General features: G+C 51.1%; 9 protein-coding genes across 9 annotated transcripts; 5 read left to right on the forward strand and 4 right to left on the reverse strand.

Annotated features, from left to right (window-relative positions):
• Positions 1 to 1,033: 1,033 nt before the first annotated feature.
• Positions 1,034 to 1,969, forward strand: N7473_004883 (WD40 repeat domain-containing protein; the record flags this gene model as incomplete). The annotated part of the gene is made up of 1 exon (XM_057150823.1): positions 1,034 to 1,969. One exon carries the CDS (start codon positions 1,034 to 1,036, stop codon positions 1,967 to 1,969), a length of 936 nt encoding a protein of 311 aa, XP_057010933.1.
• A 195-nt stretch (positions 1,970 to 2,164) lies between these two features.
• N7473_004884 (uncharacterized protein) lies at positions 2,165 to 2,674 on the reverse strand (the record flags this gene model as incomplete). Its single annotated transcript, XM_057150824.1, has 1 exon — positions 2,165 to 2,674. The coding sequence occupies one exon, from the start codon at positions 2,672 to 2,674 to the stop codon at positions 2,165 to 2,167; it is 510 nt and encodes a 169-aa protein (XP_057010934.1).
• Positions 2,675 to 4,197: 1,523 nt separating this feature from the next.
• On the reverse strand, positions 4,198 to 5,063 carry N7473_004885 (putative mitotic spindle checkpoint protein (Mad2B); the record flags this gene model as incomplete). Its single annotated transcript, XM_057150825.1, has 2 exons — positions 4,198 to 4,624; positions 4,660 to 5,063. 2 exons carry the CDS (start codon positions 5,061 to 5,063, stop codon positions 4,198 to 4,200), a joined length of 831 nt encoding a protein of 276 aa, XP_057010935.1.
• Positions 5,064 to 8,475: 3,412 nt separating this feature from the next.
• Positions 8,476 to 9,838, forward strand: N7473_004886 (glycoside hydrolase 5 family protein; the record flags this gene model as incomplete). The annotated part of the gene is made up of 4 exons (XM_057150826.1): positions 8,476 to 8,575; positions 8,653 to 9,276; positions 9,343 to 9,471; positions 9,534 to 9,838. The coding sequence occupies 4 exons, from the start codon at positions 8,476 to 8,478 to the stop codon at positions 9,836 to 9,838; spliced, it is 1,158 nt and encodes a 385-aa protein (XP_057010936.1).
• Positions 9,839 to 10,837: 999 nt separating this feature from the next.
• On the forward strand, positions 10,838 to 14,083 carry N7473_004887 (uncharacterized protein; the record flags this gene model as incomplete). The annotated part of the gene is made up of 3 exons (XM_057150827.1): positions 10,838 to 11,656; positions 11,721 to 12,250; positions 12,310 to 14,083. The coding sequence occupies 3 exons, from the start codon at positions 10,838 to 10,840 to the stop codon at positions 14,081 to 14,083; spliced, it is 3,123 nt and encodes a 1,040-aa protein (XP_057010937.1).
• Positions 14,084 to 15,512: 1,429 nt separating this feature from the next.
• On the forward strand, positions 15,513 to 16,895 carry N7473_004888 (class I SAM-dependent methyltransferase; the record flags this gene model as incomplete). Its single annotated transcript, XM_057150828.1, has 3 exons — positions 15,513 to 15,551; positions 15,781 to 16,497; positions 16,635 to 16,895. 3 exons carry the CDS (start codon positions 15,513 to 15,515, stop codon positions 16,893 to 16,895), a joined length of 1,017 nt encoding a protein of 338 aa, XP_057010938.1.
• A 618-nt stretch (positions 16,896 to 17,513) lies between these two features.
• On the reverse strand, positions 17,514 to 19,171 carry N7473_004889 (Zn(II)2Cys6 transcription factor domain-containing protein; the record flags this gene model as incomplete). Its single annotated transcript, XM_057150829.1, has 4 exons — positions 17,514 to 18,307; positions 18,425 to 18,561; positions 18,733 to 18,983; positions 19,097 to 19,171. 4 exons carry the CDS (start codon positions 19,169 to 19,171, stop codon positions 17,514 to 17,516), a joined length of 1,257 nt encoding a protein of 418 aa, XP_057010939.1.
• Positions 19,172 to 21,117: 1,946 nt separating this feature from the next.
• On the forward strand, positions 21,118 to 22,752 carry aglA (putative alpha-galactosidase; the record flags this gene model as incomplete). Its single annotated transcript, XM_057150830.1, has 1 exon — positions 21,118 to 22,752. The coding sequence occupies one exon, from the start codon at positions 21,118 to 21,120 to the stop codon at positions 22,750 to 22,752; it is 1,635 nt and encodes a 544-aa protein (XP_057010940.1).
• A 313-nt stretch (positions 22,753 to 23,065) lies between these two features.
• On the reverse strand, positions 23,066 to 24,010 carry N7473_004891 (phytanoyl-CoA dioxygenase family protein; the record flags this gene model as incomplete). Its single annotated transcript, XM_057150831.1, has 1 exon — positions 23,066 to 24,010. One exon carries the CDS (start codon positions 24,008 to 24,010, stop codon positions 23,066 to 23,068), a length of 945 nt encoding a protein of 314 aa, XP_057010941.1.
• Between the last annotated feature and the right edge of the window lie 257 nt (positions 24,011 to 24,267).

Genomic DNA, 24,267 nt, shown 5'->3' on the forward strand with positions numbered 1-24,267 from the left:
ACAGTTTCCAAAAAGTGGATAGTCGCTCCAGAGTGGCCCACGGGTGAGGAAACTCAGCGGCGTGATATAAATCCGGGACACGCCCTACGCACCCTACGGAGAGGCGGGGACACTGGGACAGGAATAGGATCGGGCAAGTCGAGGGAGATTGTGACACACGCCAATTCCGATCCCAGTTCCATTCGTTCCCCCGCTTCAATTGGCTCCATTCTCGCGCGTTTACTCCTCCATGATCATTATCCGGGCCGGGGTCGCCTGGCTTGCCTGGGAGAGCGGCGGCCGACGGGGGAGGGGTGTTTCTCTTTGTCACCCGAAGCCGAGGGCAAGCGATAGAAAGCGGGCTTTGATAAGGGAGGGAGGAAGAGGCTTAATCTGCAAATCAGATTGTTCTCTTTTGGTCAATGGAACATACTTTGGTTTGGAAGGCCGGTTAGACCTGCCGTTGACGTAAGAGGGAGGGGATCCACCGTCGCCCTGAAGGGAAATGCTCCCATCCGGTGGGGAATTGTCACGTGATAACTGATTGAAGATCACATGATCTGAAATATGTCAGGTGATTAGTCACGTGATCTATCAGGTGTCCTGCGTAGGGTACAAACTTGTCACGTGCCCTTTGTGTAGTGGGGGTTGATAATGGAACACGACCTGCTTACCTAATCATGGCTGATGACATCTTTGATGGGTGATTCCAGCGTGGAGGGGAAGAATAATTCAATGGAGGAAGAGGGGCGCAGAAAATGAGGGGAATTGGCCAATTTTTTGTTGTCAGCGACGACCAACTCCACCATCCGAAACAACCATTATCTCAACTTGACACACCGGAAAGAAACCCAAAAAAACCCAAAAAAAAATAATTATCCAAAAAAAAGGACCACAACTGCACCTCACTCCGAGATAAAATAACCCACAACTTTATCTTAACCCTCTCTGGCCCTGGTCTACTACACCACCTCTCTGCCTGGAGGGCCCTCTCTGGTCACGAGGGTCGACCTCACGCCCCCCTCCAAGGAAAGGGGGGTCACTGCCGCCACCAATGCAGACTCCAACCACCTCCTCTCCAGATGTCAAGCTAGTGCCGCGTCGCACCTTGGAGGGCCATTCAGGTTGGGTCTGGGATGTGGCCCTCTCCCCGGATGGCACGATGGCGGCCTCGGCCTCGAACGACACCACGGTTCGGGTCTGGGGCACGTCGGCGACGGGCTCGCTGTATCGGGTCTTCAAGGGCCACTCCGGTCCGGTCAGGGCTGTCTCCTTTTCACCGGATAGCCAGAGGGTGGCCTCCGCGTCTGATGACATGATCGTGCGAGTCTGGGAAATCGGCACGGGCGTCGTATCCCGTGTATTTCAAGGGCATTCTGGCTGTGTGAGATCGGCCGCTTTTTCTCCGGACGGCAAGTTGATAGCGTCGGCGTCTGATGACAAGACAGTTCGCCTTTGGGATCTTAGGTCTGGCGAATCTCTTAAAGTCTTCCGTGGGCACACTGGTTGGGTGCGCACAGTGAGGTTTTCACCAGATGGGAAATTACTGGCATCGGCGTCCGATGACTGTACGGCTCGGATCTGGGATGTGCAAATGGGTACCGCCTGTGCCGTGCTCGAAGGACACACCGATTACGTGCGGGCTGTGAATTTCTCCCCAGACGGCACGATGGTAGCCACGGGGTCAAAAGATCGAACCGCACGGTTATGGCGAGCCGGTACGCTATCCCAGGTCTTTGAGGGACATTCAAGCTGGGTGAAAGACGTGATTTTCTCTCCAGACAGCAAAATGGTCGTGTCTGCATCTGACGACTCCACGATCCGACTTTGGAGTACCAGCACCGGTACGACCTGCAGCAAGCTAGGGCCGGTGCAAGGCTGGGAAAGGGGCATGGCCTTTTCGCGGGACGGGAAGCTAGTGGTATCTACGGCTGATGACATGACAGTTCGAATCCTGGAGACTGACGAGAACTTATGGTCTCTGAAATAGAAATTCTTAGAAAGGGAGATTAATTCATGAAATATCCACGGGGCTCGACATAGAGAACCCAAATCTTTTCACAACCATGGGAAATGCGTCTGACTTTCAAGTACTGATTCCTTGCAAAAGAGAGAAGAAAGCAAAAAGCGTGTCTCGCCAATCATCCAACCATCAAGATATCCCATCTATCATTCTCCTTTTCAATCACTGAGGCGGTGGCTGGGCAGGACATGGCACCATGGGAATCAACACTTCCATGTACGAGATAACCCGAATCTGGTACTGGCCATTGGCAATAGGAAAGACGTGCGATCCCACCTGCCCAATAGTATGCGGGACAAGCACAGCTTCTGCCAGTAAAGCTTGCGGGACCCCATTCTGAGAACGCGCATGTTGCATCAGTTGTTGCTGCGCTTCAGGAGGTATAGGCATTTGCTGTTGCGGAATAGGTTGACCTGGAATCGGTGGCTGCGTGGTGTTCGGCTGGCTAGACTGCTGTCGTCGTGGAAAACCTTGCTTCGTCTGCCCAGCCCCAGTGTGACCCGGGCTAATCAGGTCGGTCCATGGCGGAGGGTTTTGTGGAAGAGATGGTAGTCCGGATTCTGCTTGCTTCTGGTGGTGCTGCGGGCTCTCTGTTGCTATCGGCTGGGGAAACACGGGACTTTGCGGCTGCTGGGGTGGGAGAGAACCCAATGGTCTTTCTGGTAGAGCCATTATTGAGAAGAGGAATAGGAATGGGTAGTTTGAAGTCGGGCTGGAGATGGAGACTGGAGAGAAGCCGTTAGGAGCGGGAGAAACTGGGTCGATAGTCCTGTTTTGTGGGAAAGAGGAAGAGGTAGATACCTGATACCAATTTGTCCGCGGATAGCTTGAAGGAGATGATGAAGAATGACTATTTATCAGCTTAACAAGAAGCAATTTTGTACTTGCAGCAGTGAAAGACAAACAATAGTATCTTGTGCATAAATGTGACTTCTTTACTCTCTAGTTCATATATCCGTTTGCTTGTACTTCTGGTATTCCTCTTGACTAGTTGAGTTCATCATGTCTTGATTTATCAAATTGAAAGTGCAAAGACCAAGACCACTTGGGCTTCTGAGCCAGCAGTCAATGTCATGATAAGTCAGTCACTTAGTGTTAGGGCGTATCAGGACTATAGTCGTAGATGGAGTGTCATTGACAGCATGTTTGAATAGGCAGAACATAAATTGCTTCCGAAATTCACAGACCTGTAAGTCATGTTATGCCACTCGACCCAAGCTAGAACAGGTGTCAGTGATTTCAAAGGACCCGGCATATCAAAAATGAGAATCAAAGACGGTCACATGAATAGATGGACTGGCTATCAAAAACACCGGGTAGAAACAGCAGCCAGTACGGCATCGTGCATAACCAGGAGAAGAGACGCAGCCTAACGGATTAAACAGAGAAAAGAAAGACATGATCGATCAGACTAGATGAGGAAGAGGGCCAGAGACAAGTGCGAGATTCGTTGTTAGATGATTGAATTGGTAAATGGCTAAAGGCATAATGAAGAATCATGTAGTTGAAAGATTCCAACAAAGCAGACGAATGAGATACATGAGGATGGTATGAAAAATGAAGAGACAAGGCCAGACCGCAGCAAATAAGACCAACGAGGAGAATCAAGCCTAGGGATCGGCATGGAAAGATGCAAATGAGATGGACTTTCAAAATCAGGAAAGTCATGAATATGAGGGGGGGAAGAGGTCAAATAAGGAAAGAAGGAGAAGGAGTGTCGTAAACGTAAAAGGGATCATAAGTATCCTGAAGAGAAATGTAAAGAGAAAGAAAAAGAGCAGAGCAAGGAACATCCTGATGGTAATCCAAAAGAAAAAGCAAAGATATGAACCTGATCTATGTAAGTAAATGCCGTGCGAGTCCCAAATATCTTCCGCTTCCCGTTTTATGTATTTGCGCCACTTTCCTTGCGGACGGCAATTCTTAATTCCCTCGCCCATCATACATGTTCGATCATTGGTCACGCTAAATCAAGAATGAGACTGGAAATAGAGGTGAAGGAGGTGAAGAGGTGGGTAGGTCGGTGGCGGTAATGCGGTTTGAAGGGGTGTGGAGGTTGATATGGGATGTAGTGGACAAATGAACGAAGGAAAAACATGGTTTCCCCAAATCAGGGTTGGAACAAAGAATTATAATCTCCCAGGAGCCTTTTTGTGTGCTCGAGGGAAAGGTCTCTTTTTCAAAGCGCGTATGATTCAAGGAGGTTGCTCTGATTCCACCGGCTCATTGAATTTCTGCCGTGCCTCCTCCACCCACAGCTCCAAGCGCAATTCTCCGGCCTCTACTCGTCGTACCGGTACCGTTTTGGCGCGTCCATTCGAGACCGGAGGAGACGGCTGCTGCTGCTGAGACTCGCCATTCCGCACCTTGGACACAGAGTATGGGGCGGTGCACGATCGCAAATGCACCTTCCCGGGCTCGGCCACAATCCACGTTTGTTCCTCGTTGGTGGTCCCTGCCGGGGGAAGAGCATCCTCCCGGACTTCGATACACACAGTGAAGCTGAATTCGTCGTCTCGTGGCAGAGGGGTCAATCGGGCACAGGCAGAGGCGAGTCGAGCCAGACAAGCTCGGAATTGGGCCTCGAGGTCGACCGAAGTTGGGGAGGGGCCCCCGGGGCACCTGCATTGGATGAATCTTCATTTCTGCTCTCAAACGTAGTATTCACCTCTCCAGCTGGAGCACGAGGGAAGCCCGACAGATCAAAGGCATATCGTTCGAGGGGCTGGTTTGTGCGCAGAGATGAAATGATAATACTGACTGCGGTGATTGTGCCTTTCAAAATCTCTGTCCCGACTGCGATTGATGCATCGTTGATGTAGTCGCACACCTTGGGGTGACGCGATTGTCGGACAGGATAGTTGTATGCCCGTACGGGAAGAAACGTGGCGCGTGGATAGACGGAGCGCAGGAAAAGTATTTGGTGGACAGACACCGTAAGGAAAGAGGTGAAAGAGGCCGCTAGCGCTGATTGGTTGGTGGGCAGCGATTTGGTAGCAGGGACCGGGGCGGAAAAGGTTGTCATGGTGGTGGTACTGCTGGTTTCACTGGCCATTGGCATTGCCGTTGAACGATCCGATGTCGTTTCCACGGTATGGGTGATCTTGACGGAGTCTCGAAGAATCTGAATGATGTTCCACCCTGAAGCTAATCATCGCTCTGCCTTTCTAGAGTTATCAGTCAATGTGGGCGTTCTTTAAAAACAAAATTGGGAGAAGATTAAGGTTTGATGATGTCAGACGAGTTCTTGTTTGCCCCAGTTTCCGATGGTCGGCCGGCGATGCCATTGTACCGGGCGGTCGCGCGACGACGTGGACAGTGATCGGGAGGGAGTGCAATGAGATATTAGGGAAGTTTGGATGTTATGATAGAGTGTTTAAGCGGTTGAGAATGGAGTGGGGTTGGTAATATCAAAGTCGGTGGTCGAGGGGACGGAGGGAGGGGGGTTTGTTTGACGGGGAAAACCGAAAGAAGCACGTACGCTTGGGTTGACAAAACGACAAAAGGCAAAACCCTCAAAGCATGAGGGATGAATAACGGTAGGTCCTTGAGCGCCGATCCCAAATTACAGAAAGAGTGTAGTCGTCTTTTGGGAAAATTGATATTCCTTGTAGGGAAAGACAAGGGAGGGGAAGGCGAGGAGGGGCGGGCTAAAGCGAGAGGAGGGAGGGGCGGTATGAAACCCTGAGGGCCGAGGAAAGAGAGGGTCGGCAGAGATAAGCTCAGTTCCCAGCAGTGTATCGAATGGGAGCCCGTAAAGGAAATTCGCGAAGCCGATGGCAATGACTCGACGAAGAGATTCACGATGTACCGCTTTGGCGGAGGGGAAAAGCAGGAGTGGTGGAAGATGCCGGTCAGTGGAAGGTCACGGTTCCCCGTCACGTGGTTGCGTCATGGGTCCTGCAGAACCTCGCTTTCTACCCATTCTCATACTCCCACGTAGGAGTCATGCTGGAGGCTTTTTCCGCTGCTATTTACATATTTGACCTATTTCTTTTCTTGATCACGACTATGGTAATCGTCTATCATCATCAGTTGGAAAGATTTCCCTTTTCTATACTTGGGATGGGCAAGACAAAAAGCTTTCGAGATCAGCAAAACACTGCAAAGCATAATAGTGGAAAAAAAAAGGTTGACATTGATACACATAGGGCCTATTCAGGGTACCACACATATTATTGCTAGATTATTGGGGGCGGAACAGAGCGCACAGTTTTTTCCTGCCCTTTTTGCCTCTTCATTTTCTTCCCCACCCCATGAATGAGTCTGGTAGGTGGGATCGTCGGACGCTTAGCGGCGAGAGGGCCGATCACCGTAGGCCAAGCGAAAAAGAAAAGAAGAAGATAGGTTCGGAAAGGTACAACACAAAATCCGGCATCATCTGCATGTTTACACACAAACCCAGGACCCGGGGCTTGGAACCACACAACACTCTCTAACCAGCCAAGGTACAGCCTTGGAAGTGCTGCACGAACCAGGGTATACCCGAGCGAAATCAAGCCATACCCGAAGAACCCAGCAGGAGATGTAAGCTTATCTTTCCGCCCACGGGTCTGCCAGAATTGTCTCATCAGGTACCGAGTACTGGCCCTTGTACTACTACAATGGGTATTATTCTGTCTACTTAGAAATATGTCCGTATCTTGAGGGACTGGGCAGAGAAAACTTTGATGCGAGAGTGGTACCTGACGTACCTGAATATAGGGATATGTACTTATATGTACTTACAAGGATCCTACATGGAGGATCATTAATAATGTCCAGTAATTCTTGGCTCGTCCTTGTATTATAAAGTAGATTCAAGCACGACCCTGTGCGATTTGAATACATAATTAAGTGATCCACCTACCACCAGGTACCCGCTCATCCCAAGGCTGTTCTGCCCAATCTGTAGTCTCCCCATACCAATTTTCCACACGGAAATCCACGAGAGCTGTTCCATCCCTATTTTTTAATAACGCCATCAAAACTTGCCAGAAAAAGCTCCCACGTGAGTAAAATAGTAGGCTAATGATTTGCGTTCGCTGCCTCTCCGCCCTTGATAAACCGGAGCCGGCAAGGCTCTAGGCTGAAGCGGGGCGAAGAGTCCCGGCAAGCGTGAAACTTCTATCAGTCTCGTTTGGAGCTACATAGGTATGGATGAAGATGATTAAGCATGATAAGAATTAACCGGAAAGAATTGTAGGCGCGTATCTCAATCATGGATGGAATCGCCTATGGTGACCCCTCGGAAAACAATCCATCCGATTGATCATGGGGTGTGAAACGGTGGAGACAGTTTGAGGTATCTCGAGACCCTTACCTAGTCGTAGAGGCGAAGAAATCTGCAGATGAAGTCTGAGGACGATAATCGATGTAAGACGTCGAAAAATTATTCGCAAGTTAACCGCTTACATTCTAGGTTTCTGAGCGCCTCTCAAAATGGAAGGCCAGTCTTCTTCGTTTCCCGCGTCCAAAGCGGAGATGCGGGGAGCCCTCGGTTTCCCGATCGGGTAAACGGTTGTCCTGAAATCACTAGAAAGGTAAGATCCAGGAGGAAACCGCAGATTTGAGCCTTGCGACTGTTGGCCAAGTGCGATTTACTTCCCAGCTATCACGAGCTAATGGGGTAAAAGTACCATTCAGCGTTTCAAAGTACTTACAAGGGGGGAGGGGGGTCGCTCTCCACAAATCACAAATCCGGGGTATCCGCGGTGACGAAGTTACCCATATCGGGTATGTCTCCGATCTTGTTCACTTGCCTAGTGCTAGAAGCAGGAGTTTGCGGTGGACATGTCCTATCCGACCATCATGAGCCTCGGGCGGGCGATTGCTTGGGGAATTGCAAGCGACATCTCGAAGCCCGCATTCGCCAGTCAAACAAACGGCTATTATTTCTAGCCGACTAGACGTTGGTTTCTTTTCACTGTGCCATGTGGATCTAGTCTAGTAGCTACAGTGAGAAACCTCGAAATTGGGGTGGTAAAGGGGTTAGTCAGGCTGGAAGTATCAAGTAGGGTGCCTTCTATGGCCTGAAGGAGACTTACAAAGCATACTTTGTTGAGACCTACCTTCGAGCCATCTCTGCCGAGAGATTGAAATGTTCCTGCGTTTGGGCTCTCTCTCTCTCTCTGTTTCATACTCTATCATCTGAGCTAGATCTAACCATACCATCTGCTTGCTCCGTCATCCCTTGACCAAAGCGGAACGGGGCGACCCTGGGCAAGGAACTAGCCAACTTAGAATCGTTCCGAAACGGCCTCCTCGCTTTCTCCCAATGATCTTAGCGTGTGGGGTCTAGTCTACTCCTAGAATTTGAGGGCCGCTTCATTGGTCGATTAACCTGGGGTTGTGCGGAGTGCTGCAACACTTCACGGGGTTGGGGAAATGTATAAAAAGACGGAGTCCCTCAGCTTGCATCAGTTCAATTAACCCCATCATCTTCTAAAACCTTCAAATAGCTCATTGAGCCATAATCGCCCTTTTCTTACAAGATGAAACGTGTTTTGCTCGCCAAGTTCCTTTTATGGACTGGCTTCGCTGCTAGCTATGCTGTCGGATCCACCGAGTCAATTGATCGACGAGCTGTCCAAGGTACGCTGGTTATCTGATCCAGAAAGACGTCTTTTCCCTGAAACAATGAACGATCTTCATTGACGAATTCTACTTAGATTCCAACCAAAAGACAGCAATACCGAGCCGTGATGGTCTTCGATTCGTCATCGACGGTCACGCAGACTACTTTGCCGGCAGCAACTCTTATTGGATCCCTTTCCTCAAGAGTAACTCTGACGTGGACATGGTCATGAGCCATCTCAAACAATCCGGCCTCAAGGTGCTCCGTGTCTGGGGATTCAACGATGTCAACGAAATCCCCACAGATGGCCGTGTCTGGTTCCATCACATCCAAAATGGAGCATCGGTAATCAACGAGGGAGCCGATGGCCTACAGCGTCTGGACTATGTTGTAAAGTCTGCCGAAGCGCATAATGTTAAGCTCATCGTCAACTTTGTCAATAACTGGGGCGATTATGGCGGTATTGCTGCTTACAATACGGCCTTTGGCGGCAACGCAACGTCCTGGTACACGGATAAGGCGTCGCAAAAGTCTTACCGTGATTACATCAAGGCCGTTATCTCTCGGTACAAGGGATCGTCGGCTATCTTTGCTTGGGAGCTTGCCAATGAGCCTCGTTGCCGTGGATGTGATACCAGTGTGATCTATAACTGGGCAAAGAGCACCAGCGCCTTTATCAAGTCCCTTGAGCCCGCCCGAATGGTTTGCATTGGAGATGGTAAGTTGAATCCCTCTTACAAAATTGACAAGGAAAGATGCTGATACTCATTTTTTTCACTTTCAGAGGGAATGGGTCTCACCACCCAGTCGGATGGCAGCTATCCATTCACTTATTACGAGGGAGTGGATTTCGAGAAGAACCTCCAAATCCCCACCATCGACTTTGGCACACTTCACCTGTATCCCAGCCAGTGTAAGTTCAACACCCTCTTTCGTTACTTGCGCTATCATTGACAATTACTTTTTAATTATTAGGGAGTGAGCAAGATCCCTGGGGCAACCTCTGGATTAAAGCCCACGGTGCCGCTTGTGTCAAGGCCGGAAAGCCATGCTTGTTGGAGGAGTATGGCTCCCTTGCGCTTGCAGCATCTGAAGCTTCGTGGCAGCAGACTGCGTTGAAGTCAAAAGGAATTGCGGGTGATACTTTCTGGCAATATGGAGACAACCTATCCTCTGGCCCCTCGCCTAATGACGGATACACCGTCTACCGTGGAACTGCTAACTATACCATCCTGGTGACTGACCATGTGAAGGACGTCAAGAAATTGAATAGTCACTAGTGACTTGAGTGGGGATATTTGCTTACATCAAGCATCGAAGGAAAAGCTGTAAATCGCCTACTCTAAATTGTGTCATGCATCAAGATTCTTTCTGAAGTCGGCTTTGTGGGAGTTTTTTGACTGTAGGTGCGACAGGGTGTATAAATAAATCTCAATACTAGTATTCACCATAACGATTGTCAACAAATGTATGTACGAAGCTATCTATCTTATAGGTAGAATTAGAGGAATAGCAATTTGGTATTGGATTTAAGTAGAGAAAGAAGTGCCAGCCGACACCCTGTCCGAAACCGACTCGCAACTATACAGCCAGCATGCGCTTGGGGACCAACCAAATGATCACCACCGTTCAGCTCACCATGCATTCACACACGCATGCATATGGTCATGAGACTTGGTTGGCGACACCGAAGAGGCTTGGGACACTGTTAATATTTCATTTTTCGTACATTCAACTAATTAAACTAGCCAGCCTGCCGATCTCTTTGAGAGGGGGTAGTCTCCTTGCTGACCAGTTTTTCAACCTAAAGTCGGGAGAGACCTTGAAAGAATTTACGCCTCGAGAATGATTGGCCAACAGGAAGTGTCTTTCGTAATATGCATATATCATCTATGCAGTGATCAGTGTGGCTGGTTGTGGACTTGTGCCCCGTAGAATCTCCCCCACTTATAACAAAGATCCCACGAGTCTGCGCACAATACGAGAATCATACGAATAGACATAATATAGACATATGAGACAAAAGCAAAGGAGAAAGTTCAATCTCAAAAAATCCACTGCAAATGAATTAGAAATATACACCCACCCCATATCCTACACTATACCGTAGTGGGATAGACAAGCTCCAATTGACCGCCTCTGCCCCTCCAGGACGCCTCGTCTCCTTATCGCGCCGCGCGCAAACTTATTGATTTCACCTCTCCTCGCGACGGGCCACTCTGACTTTCCCCTCCAAACAAACCCCCGCGGAGACAATTCAATCACCCGCTTACATCGCCATGGAGCAAGAACTCCTGTCGCTCCTGGCAGACACCCAGTCGCCTCGGGCAGACGCCAGGAAAGCCGCGGAGGCCCAACTGGCCCAGCTCAACTCGAACGAATCCTTCCCCATCTCCCTCACAGCCATTGCCTCTCACGAGTCCGTCCCCGTCAACCTGCGTCAATCGGCACTCTCAGTTCTACGCACTTTCATCTCTTCCTCCTGGTCTCCGAACCTCGACGACTTCACGGGCCAGGTGCTTGTCACCGACGCGAACAAGGCTCAGATCCGCCGCGCACTTCTGGAGCTGGCGACTACCGTCGAGACCCCCGAACGCAAAGTCAAGGCTTCCGCTAGCTATGCTGTTAGCAAAATTGCCAGCGCCGATTTCCCAGATGACTGGCCTGAGCTTCTGCCCACGCTACTTCATGTGATCAACGACCCTGCTACGAGTGACACTGCGCTGCATGGAGCGCTGAAGGTGCTGTTGGATCTTGTGGATACTGGCTTTAGTGACGAGCAGTTTTTCAATGTCGCCCGCGACCTCGTCTCGTCCCTTTTCGCTGTGGCAACATCCGAGTCTCGTCGCCCGATGCTGCGGGCGCTTGCCGTTGCGGTATTCCGGTCATGCTTTGATACATTGGAGATGGTCTTGGAGCAGCACAAGGCTGCCATTAAGCAATTTGTGGATGAGGTGCTGAGTGGTTGGTCACCATACTTTGTTGAGACGTTAAAGGCACCGCTGCCTCAGCCGCCGAGTCCAGAGGAAGCAAACAAAGTGGGCGAGATTCCATCGCAATGGCGTGGCATCGTTGGGTTGAAGATTCAAGTTGTGAAGGTATGCGCTTACACAGAAGACTCTGGAACTGCTTGGCTAACGATGTATCCTTTGCTTTGCGTAGACTGTCATGAAGATCCGCATGGTCTTCCCTGGACTTCTTACCGCCCAAAGCCCTCTCTTCTTCTCAACTGTCTGGGCAGAACTATCCAATGCTCTCCCTATCTATCAGAACTTTTACATCGAGGACGAGCGCCAAGGACGTCTGGAAGATGTGGACGGTCTCCCATACTCGCTGGATTTCCTCATCCTGGAGGAGCTGGATCTTATTCAAGCCCTCTTGAAGGCGCCACCTGTGAAAGCGGAGTTGACACAACAACTGCAAAACGCTGGCGCTGCTGCTAGCTCATCCGGCTGGCTACCCGAGATCATGAAGCTTGCCGGTCGCTACTCGCAGATTACCTGCGAGGAGGAGGGCCTGTGGGAGATTGATGTGAACCTCTTCTTGTCGGAAGAGACCTCGGTGACCGCAAACTATACTCCTAGAACTTGCAGTGGCGACTTGGTTATCAAGGTCGGCGAATGGCTGCACGAGAAGGCGGCCGAGGGTATTCTGACCTATCTGAACAGCCTTTTCGCCGATGCCTCTGCCTCGTAAGTGATTCTCTAATTCTATTGAGACATTTTTATGGTGCTAACTCTCTTCAAAACAGATGGAAGTCCCGTGAGGCTGCCCTTTATATTCTCAATGCTCTCCTTCGTGATTTCGGCGAGGTCAACCAGCCAATTCCCCAAGATGTGGCTACTCATTTGACCCAGTTTGTGCAATACGCTACTCAGCAGGAACAGGAGCTTCTACGCGCCCGAGGCTACCTCGTGGCTGGCGCCCTGGCCAAGGTTGCTGGCGAGTCTTTCCAGCAGACTACGATTTCCTACCTGGAAGCCGCTCTGAAAGCGATCGCCGAGGACCCGGCCGAGGTGGTCAAGGTGGCCTGCATCCGCGTTCTTCAGGACCTCATTCCCTCTCTCCCTGTCAGCGTGGCTCGCCCATTCCAGACGACTGTCATCTCAGCACTCTCCGAGTTTGTCTCTGCTCATGACCTGCGCGAGGAGACTGACTCCGATGATCTCAAAGTTACACTGGCCGAGACGCTCCGGGATACCATCATGGCGGACCCATCCGTGGTTCTGTCATCCTTGGCCATCGACGTTCTCTTCAACATTGCCAGCAGCGGTGCTGAGAATTTCCAGCTCACGATGACCGTAACCGAGGCGTTTGAAGATATTGTTGATCGGATTACCGAGCACGGACCGGATGCGTACACGCGTCTCTGCGAGAAGGTTCTTCCCTCGCTGATGGGCGCCGTTGACGTGGGCAACCTGACTGAAGAGAACGAACTGACGGTCTTCGCAGCGGACCTGCTCCGTGCCCTGGCCGAACGTAGCCTGGATCCCATGCCGGCTGGCTTCGTGGAGACCGTCATGCCCAAGCTCAACCGTCTTCTACTAGAGTCGGAGGAGGGTGAGTTGATTCGGCCCGCGACCGAGGCTGTGCGCCACATGCTCGCGCACGACTTTGCGCAGTTCGTCGCGTGGCGCGACCCTCAGTCTGGCAAGGAGGCTATTGAGGTCGTCCTAGTCATCATCGATCGTCTGTTGGGTCCGGCCGTGGATGACAACGCCGCTACCGAGGTAGGCCAACTAGCTGCCGAGCTGGTGGAGCGTGCTGGCTCTGAGCGGTTGGGACCATATCTCCCACAGCTCCTGCAAGCAGTTGCGCAGCGCCTGGCGACTGCCGAGCAGGCCCAATTCATCCAGAGCTTGATCTTGGTGTTTGCACGGCTGACCCTCATCAGCGCGCGGGAGGTGGTTGACTTCCTGGCGCAGGTGAACCTCGGCGGACAGAGCGGACTCGTTGTAGTTCTGAGCAAGTGGCTCGAGAACTCGGTCAACTTTGCCGGCTACGACGAGATTAAGCAGAACATTTTCGCCCTGGCACGCCTCTATGAACTGTCCGACCCACGGCTGTCTGAAGTCCCCGTCAAGGGTGACCTGATCATCACTGACACAGGCCGTATCAAGACGCGCTCTCAAGCCCGTGCCAATCCCGATCGCTTCACCACTGTCCCTGCACCTCTGAAGATCATGAAGGTGCTGGTTGAAGAGTTGGCCGCTGCCTCGGGCAACAAGGAAATTGACGCTGCGCAGGCGGCCGCCTTGGAAGATGCCGCGAGTGATGACGGCGATGATGACTGGGAGGATGAGCCGGGCCAGATTTTGGATCTCGGACTGGGCATGACCAAGCAGCAACTAATGAGCTTCGGCGAGGGTGGATCGGAGAGTGTGTTTGGTGTGCGTCGTCGAGATGACGAGACGCAGGCGTTCCTGGCCGACTTTTTCCGGCGTGCGTCGCAGCAGCCAGGTTTCCAGGAAGTCTTTGCGGCGCTGACACCCGATGAGCAGGGGAAGTTGCAGGCATTGGGATGAATAGGAGAGGGATCACTGACCTCAGACGGTCGGGTATTGGATTATGAAGTGCAGGAAATCCTGTAGGAAGTGCTCGAGTATGACTATGTGGATTTATGTCTGTTATGCCTGGGCTCCGATTCCGCTCGAGGAAGGATCGCAGCAAAAGAAACGGATCATTCCAAGGATTAACCCTGGGAGATGGCCGTAAATAATGAAATCGACGTTGTGTATGCCATGTAGTTCGTTCGTTTCATCTAGTAAACCCAATAGTTATCTGGTACTTCCTTTCATGTATGTACAGAGCCCTTTGTATTGCATCCCTGAATCATAGAATCCCCTCGCCAAGGCCCCGTCCGAGTCAAGCCATTGCTGCAGCCCCATTCATGGGTCACCCAATCAGAAATATTGGCTATCCGCCCCGACGCGGAGACACGGAGGGGGAGCCCGAGATCCTGGGTCTCAACCCGGGGAACAGGGATGACAAGAGATTTGGTTTGTCCTGAGTTTGGGTCTGGTTTTTTGGTTTGGGCAAACTTGGCGTTGGTGCTTGACGCGTGGTCGGGATTTGGTCCTGGGGTCCGGAGGGCTCTGGGCAACCTGCAGGCGTTTCTTTGTTTGTCAATATTACTGCTAATTTTCGTTACTACCTTAGTTTGTGTATTATAAACTGTGATCAAATACCATGAGTAGGACTACAATTTGGACTTTATTTTTTTTTCTACAAATCTTCAAGAATAATTCCTAGAGTATTGTATGTCTTGAATAAGCTATTCTTTAACAAAAATCCCCATACCCAGTCCTCTGGTACCTCCCCAAAGCAAAAGTATGTTCTCCAGTCTTCCATGTCCCCTCCCGTACGACTTTAACCAGCCCCTCGGGATTCCCTGCGGGGTTCCCGCGGAGGGCCTAAATGGGCTAAACGGGCTAAATGGGAATCCATGGATCATCTTGACTCGTCGGGTGTCCCAGCGTCCCCTCTGTCGGTATTGACCTTTTCTTCAATTTTTCGAAATATTGCCAAATCTCGTAAATCAAGGTGCACTAACCTAGAATCAGTCATGGCTTTGGGGGATTCTATGCGCTAGAATTTCTCTGGAAGGTCGTAGGTCGTACTCCGACTCCATAGTTTGAGTCTGCTAGTTTTCTCGTTCGTCAGGTGGGGGTGAAAATGGGGTTTCTGATCGATAATAACCTGACTAGTTTGATCGTCTCCTTCCCTTTTCTTTCCCTCGTCCTGCACTGACCATCCACTTTTTTTTCCCTTTTTCCCCTCTTCACTTTCTCGGATAGCTTCACCTCTTCTTTTTATTCTCTCTCGTCCGTCTCTCTTCCTCTCCCTCCCGTTCCTCCTCACTCTTCTTGGCGGGACGTGGCTGCTCTTCTTCCTCGGTTGCGTGTTCCAGGATCGCTTCTCCATCTCCTCTTCTTCGCCCCCTTCTTACAGGCCATGTCCCAACCAAATCCCTACGAGCGCATCCAGATCGACGTGAGATATTCCAATTTTCTTTGAACCCCTTGTTCTCTCCCGTAGATTGTGTTCTCTCCTTGCCTCTCAAATCTGTCTTCACCTTTGTAGACTTGTCCTGGTTTAAACCGCCATCAACCAGCTCACTTCCACCTCCACCTTTCCCCACTTCCACCATACCTCCCTTTATCCTCACACCACCTACCACCCCACCACCTCTTCTTCTACTTACACTTCGCAAAATATCCAGACCAGCGACGATGACTCGCTCTTCGACACAAAAACCCTCGTGGACTCCAACCTCTCCTTCGCCTCCTCCGTCCGCGACTACTCCTACGAGAATGGCCGCCGGTACCACGCCTACCGACATGGCCAATACCCCTTCCCAAACGACGAAGAAGAACAGGCCCGCCTCGCCCTAATGCACCACCTCTTCAAACTCCTCTCCGGCGGCGACCTATACCGCGCCCCGCTCACCCGCAACAACAACCCATCCCGCATCCTAGACATCGGCACCGGCACCGGCGAATGGGCCATCGAAATGGCCGAAGATTACCCCACAACAACCATCCTCGGCACAGACCTCTCCCCGATCCAACCCTCCTGGGCCCCTCCCAATTGCCGCTTCTTCATTGACGACGCCGAGTCCGACTGGGCGTTCTCCCCCGCCGAGGCATTTGATTACATCCACGCGCGAAGTTTGGGCGGCGGGATCGCTGATTGGCCGCGGTTACTAAGGCAGGCGTATACGCATCTTAAGCCGGGTGGGTGGTTTGAGGCGCAGGAGTTTGAGACTTGGGTTTTGAGTGATGATGGGACGCATGCGAAGGCGACGAGTATTCTGGACTGGCAGGATCGGTTGAATGAGGCTAGTACTCAGTTTGGGAAACCCATGAATGTCGCGTCGAAGTTACAGGGGTGGTTACGGGATGCGGGGTTTGTGAATACTGTGGATGATAAGTACAAGGTGAGTAAGATCCGAGAACGAAGCTATCAAGCGGGGTTCGGAGTCCATTGGACTTTTCCCGTCTGGTGGAAAGTCGCGATACGCTACAACCTTCTCTCCAATGATCGACCGAATTACTAACTATGATTGTGTTACAGTGCCCCGTTGGCGGCTGGGCGAAAAACCGCCGTCTCAAAGAAATCGGGCGCGTCGGCAAAGTGACTATTCTCGAGGTCGTCGAGCCCTACACACTAGCCCTCTTCACTCGCGTATTAGGCTTCTCCTACCAGGACGCCCAGGAGTACATGGATAAAGTGCGCGCGGAACTAGTGAGCAACAAGTTCCACCTCTACGTGCTATTTCACTTCGTGTATGGGCAAAAACCGCTCGAGACGAATGGTCATGACCCGACATTGTGAGAGGAAGGGGCGATGACTGCTTGCATTGCGGTATATCTCTGAATCTGCTTCTGCTGTATTGGGGCAGAGGCATATCAGACACCGAGATGGATGGACTCGGTTCCTTCCATCCATACCTTTTAACGACTAATGGCGTGATGATTCCCGGATTAATGTATAAAGGCATTTACTTGTGCATTAGACGTTTTTTATTCTGTTTCTTCTGTTTCTTTGTGTTTTGGTTATATCTTGTCGACAGACAAAATCCGATCTAGAGTATGGAGGGCGCATCATTCGATCGAAGAGCGAGACATCAACATTGAGCATTTGGAGATGCTGTGGCTGGGGTGAAAGTAAAAAATAATGAGAAATGACATGAAATCGTGATCTCGTGGATTCATTATTTCGTAACTATTTCACATGCGGTCTAATCTGCATTCCAAGCGTGAGGGACTCCTCATCAGGGCAGTCTCAGCCTGGGGAGCAGACCTAGTATAGATCCCCGCAGTTATCAGCTTCAATAGGCTAAATGCATAGAGCACCCTAGTCCTCAAGAAATACGGGGTAGATATCAGGCCAGCCCGATACTCAACCCACCCAGCCCTTCCTTCTCTACCCTCAGATATATCATGCAATCCATCAATGCATGGAGAGATCAACCCCATTTCCATCCCCACTAATCCCCAAAACCCGACATATCCCCGAGACAGCTTCCTCGGGTGTCTCGCTAGTCCGCACAACGGCGACAACTTGAGCGACGCGCTCCTCGTCACAGCTGGTAATAGTTTCGAGGAGTGTTTCGAGTAGGGCTTGTTTGTCGGGGCCTTTCCAGGAATCGGGGATGGAGTTGATGGCGTGGGTTTGGTAATCGGTTGGATGGTGGGGTGGTGAGTATGTTTGTGTTTGTTGTTGTGTTTGGCTGGTGGTGTGGTAGGAGTGAGGCTGAGGGTGTGGGTATATGGTCGAGTCTGTGGGCGCGGGCGCAAAGTTGTTTGTGTGAATGGATGAGGGGTAGTATGTTGAGTCTGGATAATGAGGTGATTGGACTTGTAGTTGCGGTTGAGGTTGTGACGGCATATGTGTCTGTGTCTGTGGAAAGGAATGTCCTTGACTCCAAGGCTGAGAGTATGTTTGCGAGGACTCATGCTTGGCCACAGTATGCATGCTGTAATCGTATGTATTCTGGGTATAGCCCCCGTGGTGGTAGCTGGCCATGTGAGTCTGCGCATGCGTATGCGCAGGGCCCCCGTCGTAGCGTGGACTATCCTGCTTACCGTACATATGGTTTGGGGGCAGTCCCGTTAGTCCTTCGTCGGGCGCGGGATGCATATGTTGTGACGAGAGACCCTGCATTGGGCCTGATCCAGGGATTTTCGGCGCGAAAGCTGGCATGCTGCCTGCATGGAATTGGGGTAGTGTGTCGTCATTGAGATCTGATAAGATGGGATCAGTATGGAAAAAGAAAAGAAAGTGTCCAGCAAGATCGTGATTTGGAAGAAACCAGAGCACGGAAAGTACCAATATGACAAGAGGAAATAAGGAAAACGTACAGCTCCCCAATGCCGCACTGTCCGTCGCCGTCGTCACATCGACTTCAGTAGTCTGCGTCCCATACGACCCCGTTGACCCCGGATACCCATGCTGTTGAACATAACCAGCACCACCAGCACCACTGTCGCTGCCCGTACTATCCGGACTCATAACAGTCACAGAATTCGTCCTAGTCGTCGTGGATATCGACGACGGCGATGAACCAGCCCAACTACCCGCCTCCGTCGGCTCCGCCGAGCCCGTCGCAGATCGCGAGCCAGACCCGGACCCCGACGACCCAGGTCCAGGTGCAGGTGCAGCTCCGGACCCGGCGGTATAGCTCCCGCGCACTCCTACTGTCTTATTCTTGCGCGCATAGACTCTATCGCGGCGATTGAGACTTGGACCGCGCACAGAGGTCTGGTTCAATTGAGTGCGCAGTTGGGCGACTTCGCGGCGCAGGCGGTCGATGATCTCGGCTTGGCTGATGTGGGCGCGATCTTCGGGGGAGGTGAGATAGGTGCATTCCGATTCAATGCCGCGGTGGATGCAGGCCTCGCAGGGGATATTTCGGTCGCACTGTGATGAAGAAAGAGCTGGTTAGCTTGGACAAGCTCTCTTCTTATGTTTTCTGTATCTCTCTTGTTGGGGGAGTCGCTGCGGGGGTCGCAAGAGGGGAAGAATCGGGATACCTTGACTTTGCGCTCGCGACATTTAGAGCACGACTGTTGCGGGCGAATCTTGGATTTAGACTCGATCGCAGACATGGTGAATCGCTGAAGCTCATCGGCCAGTGAAGCTTCCTCCAGCTCTAGAATTCAGGTCAGTCCCTCCTCAAGGGAGAGTTGGGAAGAGGGGAAGAATTGCAACAAAAAAAAAGGGCCTCGGCCGAAAGGCTCAAGACGTCTAAGGTTCACAGGTCAGCACTTTTCCCTTTTCCTCAACATCCCCGCCGACCAGCCAGCCAAAAACACACGAACCACCGACCGTTAGGCCTAACCCGACCGGGTGTGGGGGTCCAACTCAGGCTTAAGCCGTAAGGGACCAGGTTACCGGAGTTGATTGGCCTTGGTTTCGTCACTAACTACAGTAGTAAGGCCCTGGTTCTCCACATGGTCCGATCTCATCTCACCGTCTTGCGTGCAGGAGTTGCACATACCTAAGTTAAGTAAATATTGAATGACTAAGGAAGATGACAAGTGGATAAGTGGACTGACCAATGCATGCAGAATCTCAATTTGGCCTTATAATTCATCATCTGATTCCTATTCAAGACTTTCTTCCGGTAAATGTGATTGATCATAGAGCCGGCCATGCCGATCATTGTGGACAAAAGTTCGGTCTCTCCGTGAAGTTCCACCCGGAGTCCCCGATCAATATGGAGGTCGTAGATCAAAGTATATACATTGATCATGCATCATTGACATTGATTACTATTGTAGGAATTCTTTGTTCACCACTCGTTCTCTACCACGGCAATCGTTCTTTCGGCATTTAATGGTGGTGCGCCGAGAATAATTATGGGGGCCTTTCTACTGCCCCACTACACACTCTATGTGATGAAGCAATATCCAAATATGGAGAGGCATAGTGATCTTCTGCTCATTTGATTTCTACCAGGTGAATATTCATGGAGCGCTAGAGATGGGGGAACTTACTAGCCAGCAGGTTATTCCGTAGACCTTGAACCCTGTCTCGGTCGGAGATGCGCCTTTCCCTACCAAGCCATCTAGTAGGAATTGTATACTCTTTCTCAAGGCTCATCCCGGTCATCGAAGTTCTTCTTAAATATCATTTCTCTCTAAATAGCCCTATATCCGTTTTGATGCAAATAGCAGCTCAAAATATGACACACATACGTAGGCACAGCATGATACCCAGGTACAGAACTAGAGATCGAATCGCTGGAGAACAACTAGACACGGTAAGGTAATAATAACGATTAAAGATAAGAATAACCTCTTTGGCCTTGTCTTATATAGACTAAATTATAGCCAGGGTAAAGACACACAGATATCTACAACAATAAGATCAAGCCAGCTCTTCTTCTCCTTCATTCCATCTTGGGTCTAGTCTCCACCAGCGACCAGCGGCACAGCCCGACGCCTCCTCGTCTCCGGGTGGTGTTAAGCTTTGGCGATAATCGACGAGGTACCACCAAAACAACAACTCTCGATTAGGGACCTTGTTCGCCTCGCTTCGAGAGATAAAGATACAGCAATGATAGACAACTGGAATTCAATTTGCCTAATTCCCGATTGCCAGCCAAGCAAAGAACGGCACATACCAAAATGGAACAAGCAAGCCCCAACAATGAGGAACTACTATCTAGAACAGCCTCGATCGACAGCGCAACTACGTCTTTAGTGCCGATAATTACTTTCTCTACAAAGGCTTAATCAACCACTGTTATCAACGATGCCACCGTCGCAATGCACTAAATAATGCGACTTGCCCCGACGTATGATTCGCGTCGATCCCCAAGTACCTTTGGGAATAATGTACCTCTCTCCTCCGGGGTGCGGGGAAAAGCAAACATTCCAACCGGAGCTGCGACGGTCTTCTGTCCTGCAGTATCGAGCTTATAATGCATCCCCTCGGCACTGTTCTAGCTCTTACCGAGCAAAGATCAGAACTTCGAATCACAAGTTTTGCTAGAATTCATACTGAACCATCTACTTGATCATCTTCAATTGCATCCACCAACTATACCATGCCACAGCCATCCACCGCCCGCTGGGCAATCCCAGCGCGCATGGCCAGTCTCCTCATCCTCCCCCTTCTATCTGTACACGCCTCAGTTGAAGACCCCAAACTCCTCCCCACCCCACCAATGGGCTTCAACAACTGGGCACGCTTCGAGTGCGATCTCAACGAGACCCTCTTCACCGACACCGCTCAGTCCATGTTATCCCGCGGCCTACTAGCTGCAGGCTACAATCGTCTCAATCTAGACGATTGCTGGATGACGCACGAGCGTGGCGCAGACGGTGCGCTGCAGTGGAACTCTACCCTCTTCCCGCACGGTATCCCCTGGTTAGCCGATTACGCGCACAAGCACGGCTTCCACTTGGGTATCTACGAGGACTCCGGAAATGCGACTTGTGGCGGGTATCCCGGTTCATATGGCTATGAACAAAAGGATGCAGAGACGTTTGCGAGTTGGGGCATTGATTATCTCAAACTTGATGGGTGTAATGTTTATCCTGAGGGTGGGAGGTCGATGGCGGAGGAGTATAAACTTCGCTACGGACAGTGGCATGATATTCTGAGTGCTATGGCGGAGCCGCTGATCTTTTCGGAATCGGCACCGGCTTATTTCTCCGAGAATAAGACGGAGTGGGCTAATGTTATGGATTGGATCCCGTTTTATGGTGAATTGGCCCGTCACTCGGATGATGTGCTTGTTTATGTGGGTGAGGGGAGTGCTTGGGATAGTATCATGGTGAACTATCACTTTCAGACTCTTCTTGTGCGGTATCAAAAACCGGGCTACTACAATGATCCGGACTTTTTGATCACGGATCATCCTGGTTTGACTGATGCTGAGAAGCGCTCGCATTTCGCGCTGTGGGCTTCATTCGGTGCGCCGTTGATTATCAGTGCTTATATACCTGATCTGTCGGATGAGGAGGTTCGGTTCCTTTCTAATAAGGAGTTGATTGCTGTGGATCAGGATCCGTTGGCTCAGCAGGCGGCTTTGGTTAGTCGGGATGGTACCTTTGATGTACTGACTCGGTCCCTGGCGAATGGGGACAGACTTCTTACAGTGCTGAACACTGGGAGCAGTTCTGCGAAAACGAGCATCTCCGTCGCCCGATTGGGTCTGAAGGGACAGTGTCAATACAAAGCCCGCGACCTTTGGACAGGCAAGACCTCTTCTATCCGTGACGCCATTGGTATCAATCTCGACAGCCACGCAACGGCAGTCTACCGTATCACTCCTGGTCGGGGCTGCACCTCGGTCACCCCAACAGGAATGATCTTGAACACCGTCTCCGGAAACTGCCTAACCGCGTCATCATCCGGCGCTACCTTCAAAACTTGCAACGCAGCAGATACCCAGGTGTGGAGTGTTTCCGGTTCTGGAACCAAGGTGTCCATCAGCCCGCTGTCGAATCCAGCTAAGTGCCTGGCTGCTAAGGGATCTATTATTGCTCTGGTTGATTGTAAGGGTGGAGCCGGTACTATTTGGTCACACGCTATCACTGGTCACTTGCAGAATGCGAATGGTGACTGCCTGACGGAGTCCGGCGGACAAGGAACTCTAGCGGGCTGTGAGTTGCTTCAGGGTGGGCAGATTTTGGGATTGCCGAGTGGGGTTCATGTTGTGGATGGAAGTGCATAGAGGTAGACCTTTATTGACCAAGCTGCGGAGTGTACATTCCTCTTCTGGTGAGAATGGTTACACTATATAGAAAGAATGGGGAGAAGCAAGTCGAAATGAATGGATATTCACTAGAGAATTCCTCCCATTTCTAGGCTCGATCTGATACTTCTAAGTACATGAGTGGAAATTGCAGTATACCAGCCTTCTCTCCAATTTCTAGATCTGGTCTTATACTAATCAATACACACTAGATACAAATTTGAATCAAATTCATCAAATCATCCATATAGACCTTCTGTGATTCTAATACAATGTACAGCTCTGATCCCATCTACCCCTGCAACGAAAACCCAACCCCCTCACCACTCCCCATCGCCACCAAATTCGCCCTCATCTTCTCCGGTCTCTCTCCAAGTCCAAACGCCGCATCCTCACGATGCACCCACGCCCCAACACCATGCTGCAAAACCGCCGTAGCCCTTACCTTCTTCGTCTCCGCATCCGCCGCATCAGCAGCCTTCAACCCCAAACTTCCATGCAACGTCAATCGACTCTCCTCCCCACCCTCCTTCTTCCCCTTATAAACACCCCGATGCAAGATATTACTATCGTAGAACACCGCATCACCCGGCTGCAACTGCACAACCAATTGATCCGGCAAAACAGACTCATATGGATCCGCATTTCGCTCAACATCCGTGCGCGCACGACGGTGCGAGCCCGGGATAACAATCAGCGATGCATCGGGACACAGCGCAAGATTATATTGCGCGTGGCTCTGGCGTCCACCCGGTGACTTAGCAGCTAGTTGGGCGAGTTCTTCCTCCGCAGTCGCCTTTTCCGAGATATCATCACGATGCCAGCGTAATTCGAAATCCTTCGTTTCCGGCGCGACGAGGAGATTGAATAGTTCCATGACGAGGGGTTCGTCTTGGCCTGCTTGAGTGGAAACGCCCATTAATTCACCCGCGACGGCGAGAATCGATTCGGAGAAGTAGCATTTGGCAAAGTCCTCGCGGCCGGGCATTTCGGGGTGCAGCAGGTGCTGGACTCCCCAGATGCCGCCCTCGGACGCTGGGGGTGGAGTTGTGGGCCATGGGGGGAATTGTTTGGGGACGGTGCGGAAGTGTGGCCAGCCGCCGGTGCGGGTTTTAGTGGTTGCTGCTGTGGCGATGGTGCGGTAGTGGGCGATTTCGGTGGGTGTGAGGAGATTGCGGATGACGACGAAGCCGTCGCGTTGGAGGGCGTCGAGGTTGGGGTGTGGGGAGGATGACATTATTGAGATTGGATGTGTTGAGGATTGGATAGCTTGGAGGTAGTTGAAGAAGAAAAAGAAGTGAATTCAGATTGAAAATATGAAGTAGTTAAGACAAGTTAGAGGAATGAAAAAAAGTGATGGGATTGCGGGGTACGCGATGCGACGCGGGGGACTTGACGACGGTAAGTACTACAGTGACATTTTCTTACGCGGTAATTCCGCAGTAATTATCTCAGAGGCTCTGCGGGCTTCGGCAAAGCTCCGATGTTACCGTC

This window comes from Penicillium subrubescens, assembly GCF_028828155.1.
Source record: "Penicillium subrubescens strain IBT 31985 chromosome Unknown utg000003l_segment0_segment0, whole genome shotgun sequence".
NCBI classification, from domain to species: Eukaryota; Fungi; Ascomycota; class Eurotiomycetes; order Eurotiales; family Aspergillaceae; genus Penicillium; species Penicillium subrubescens.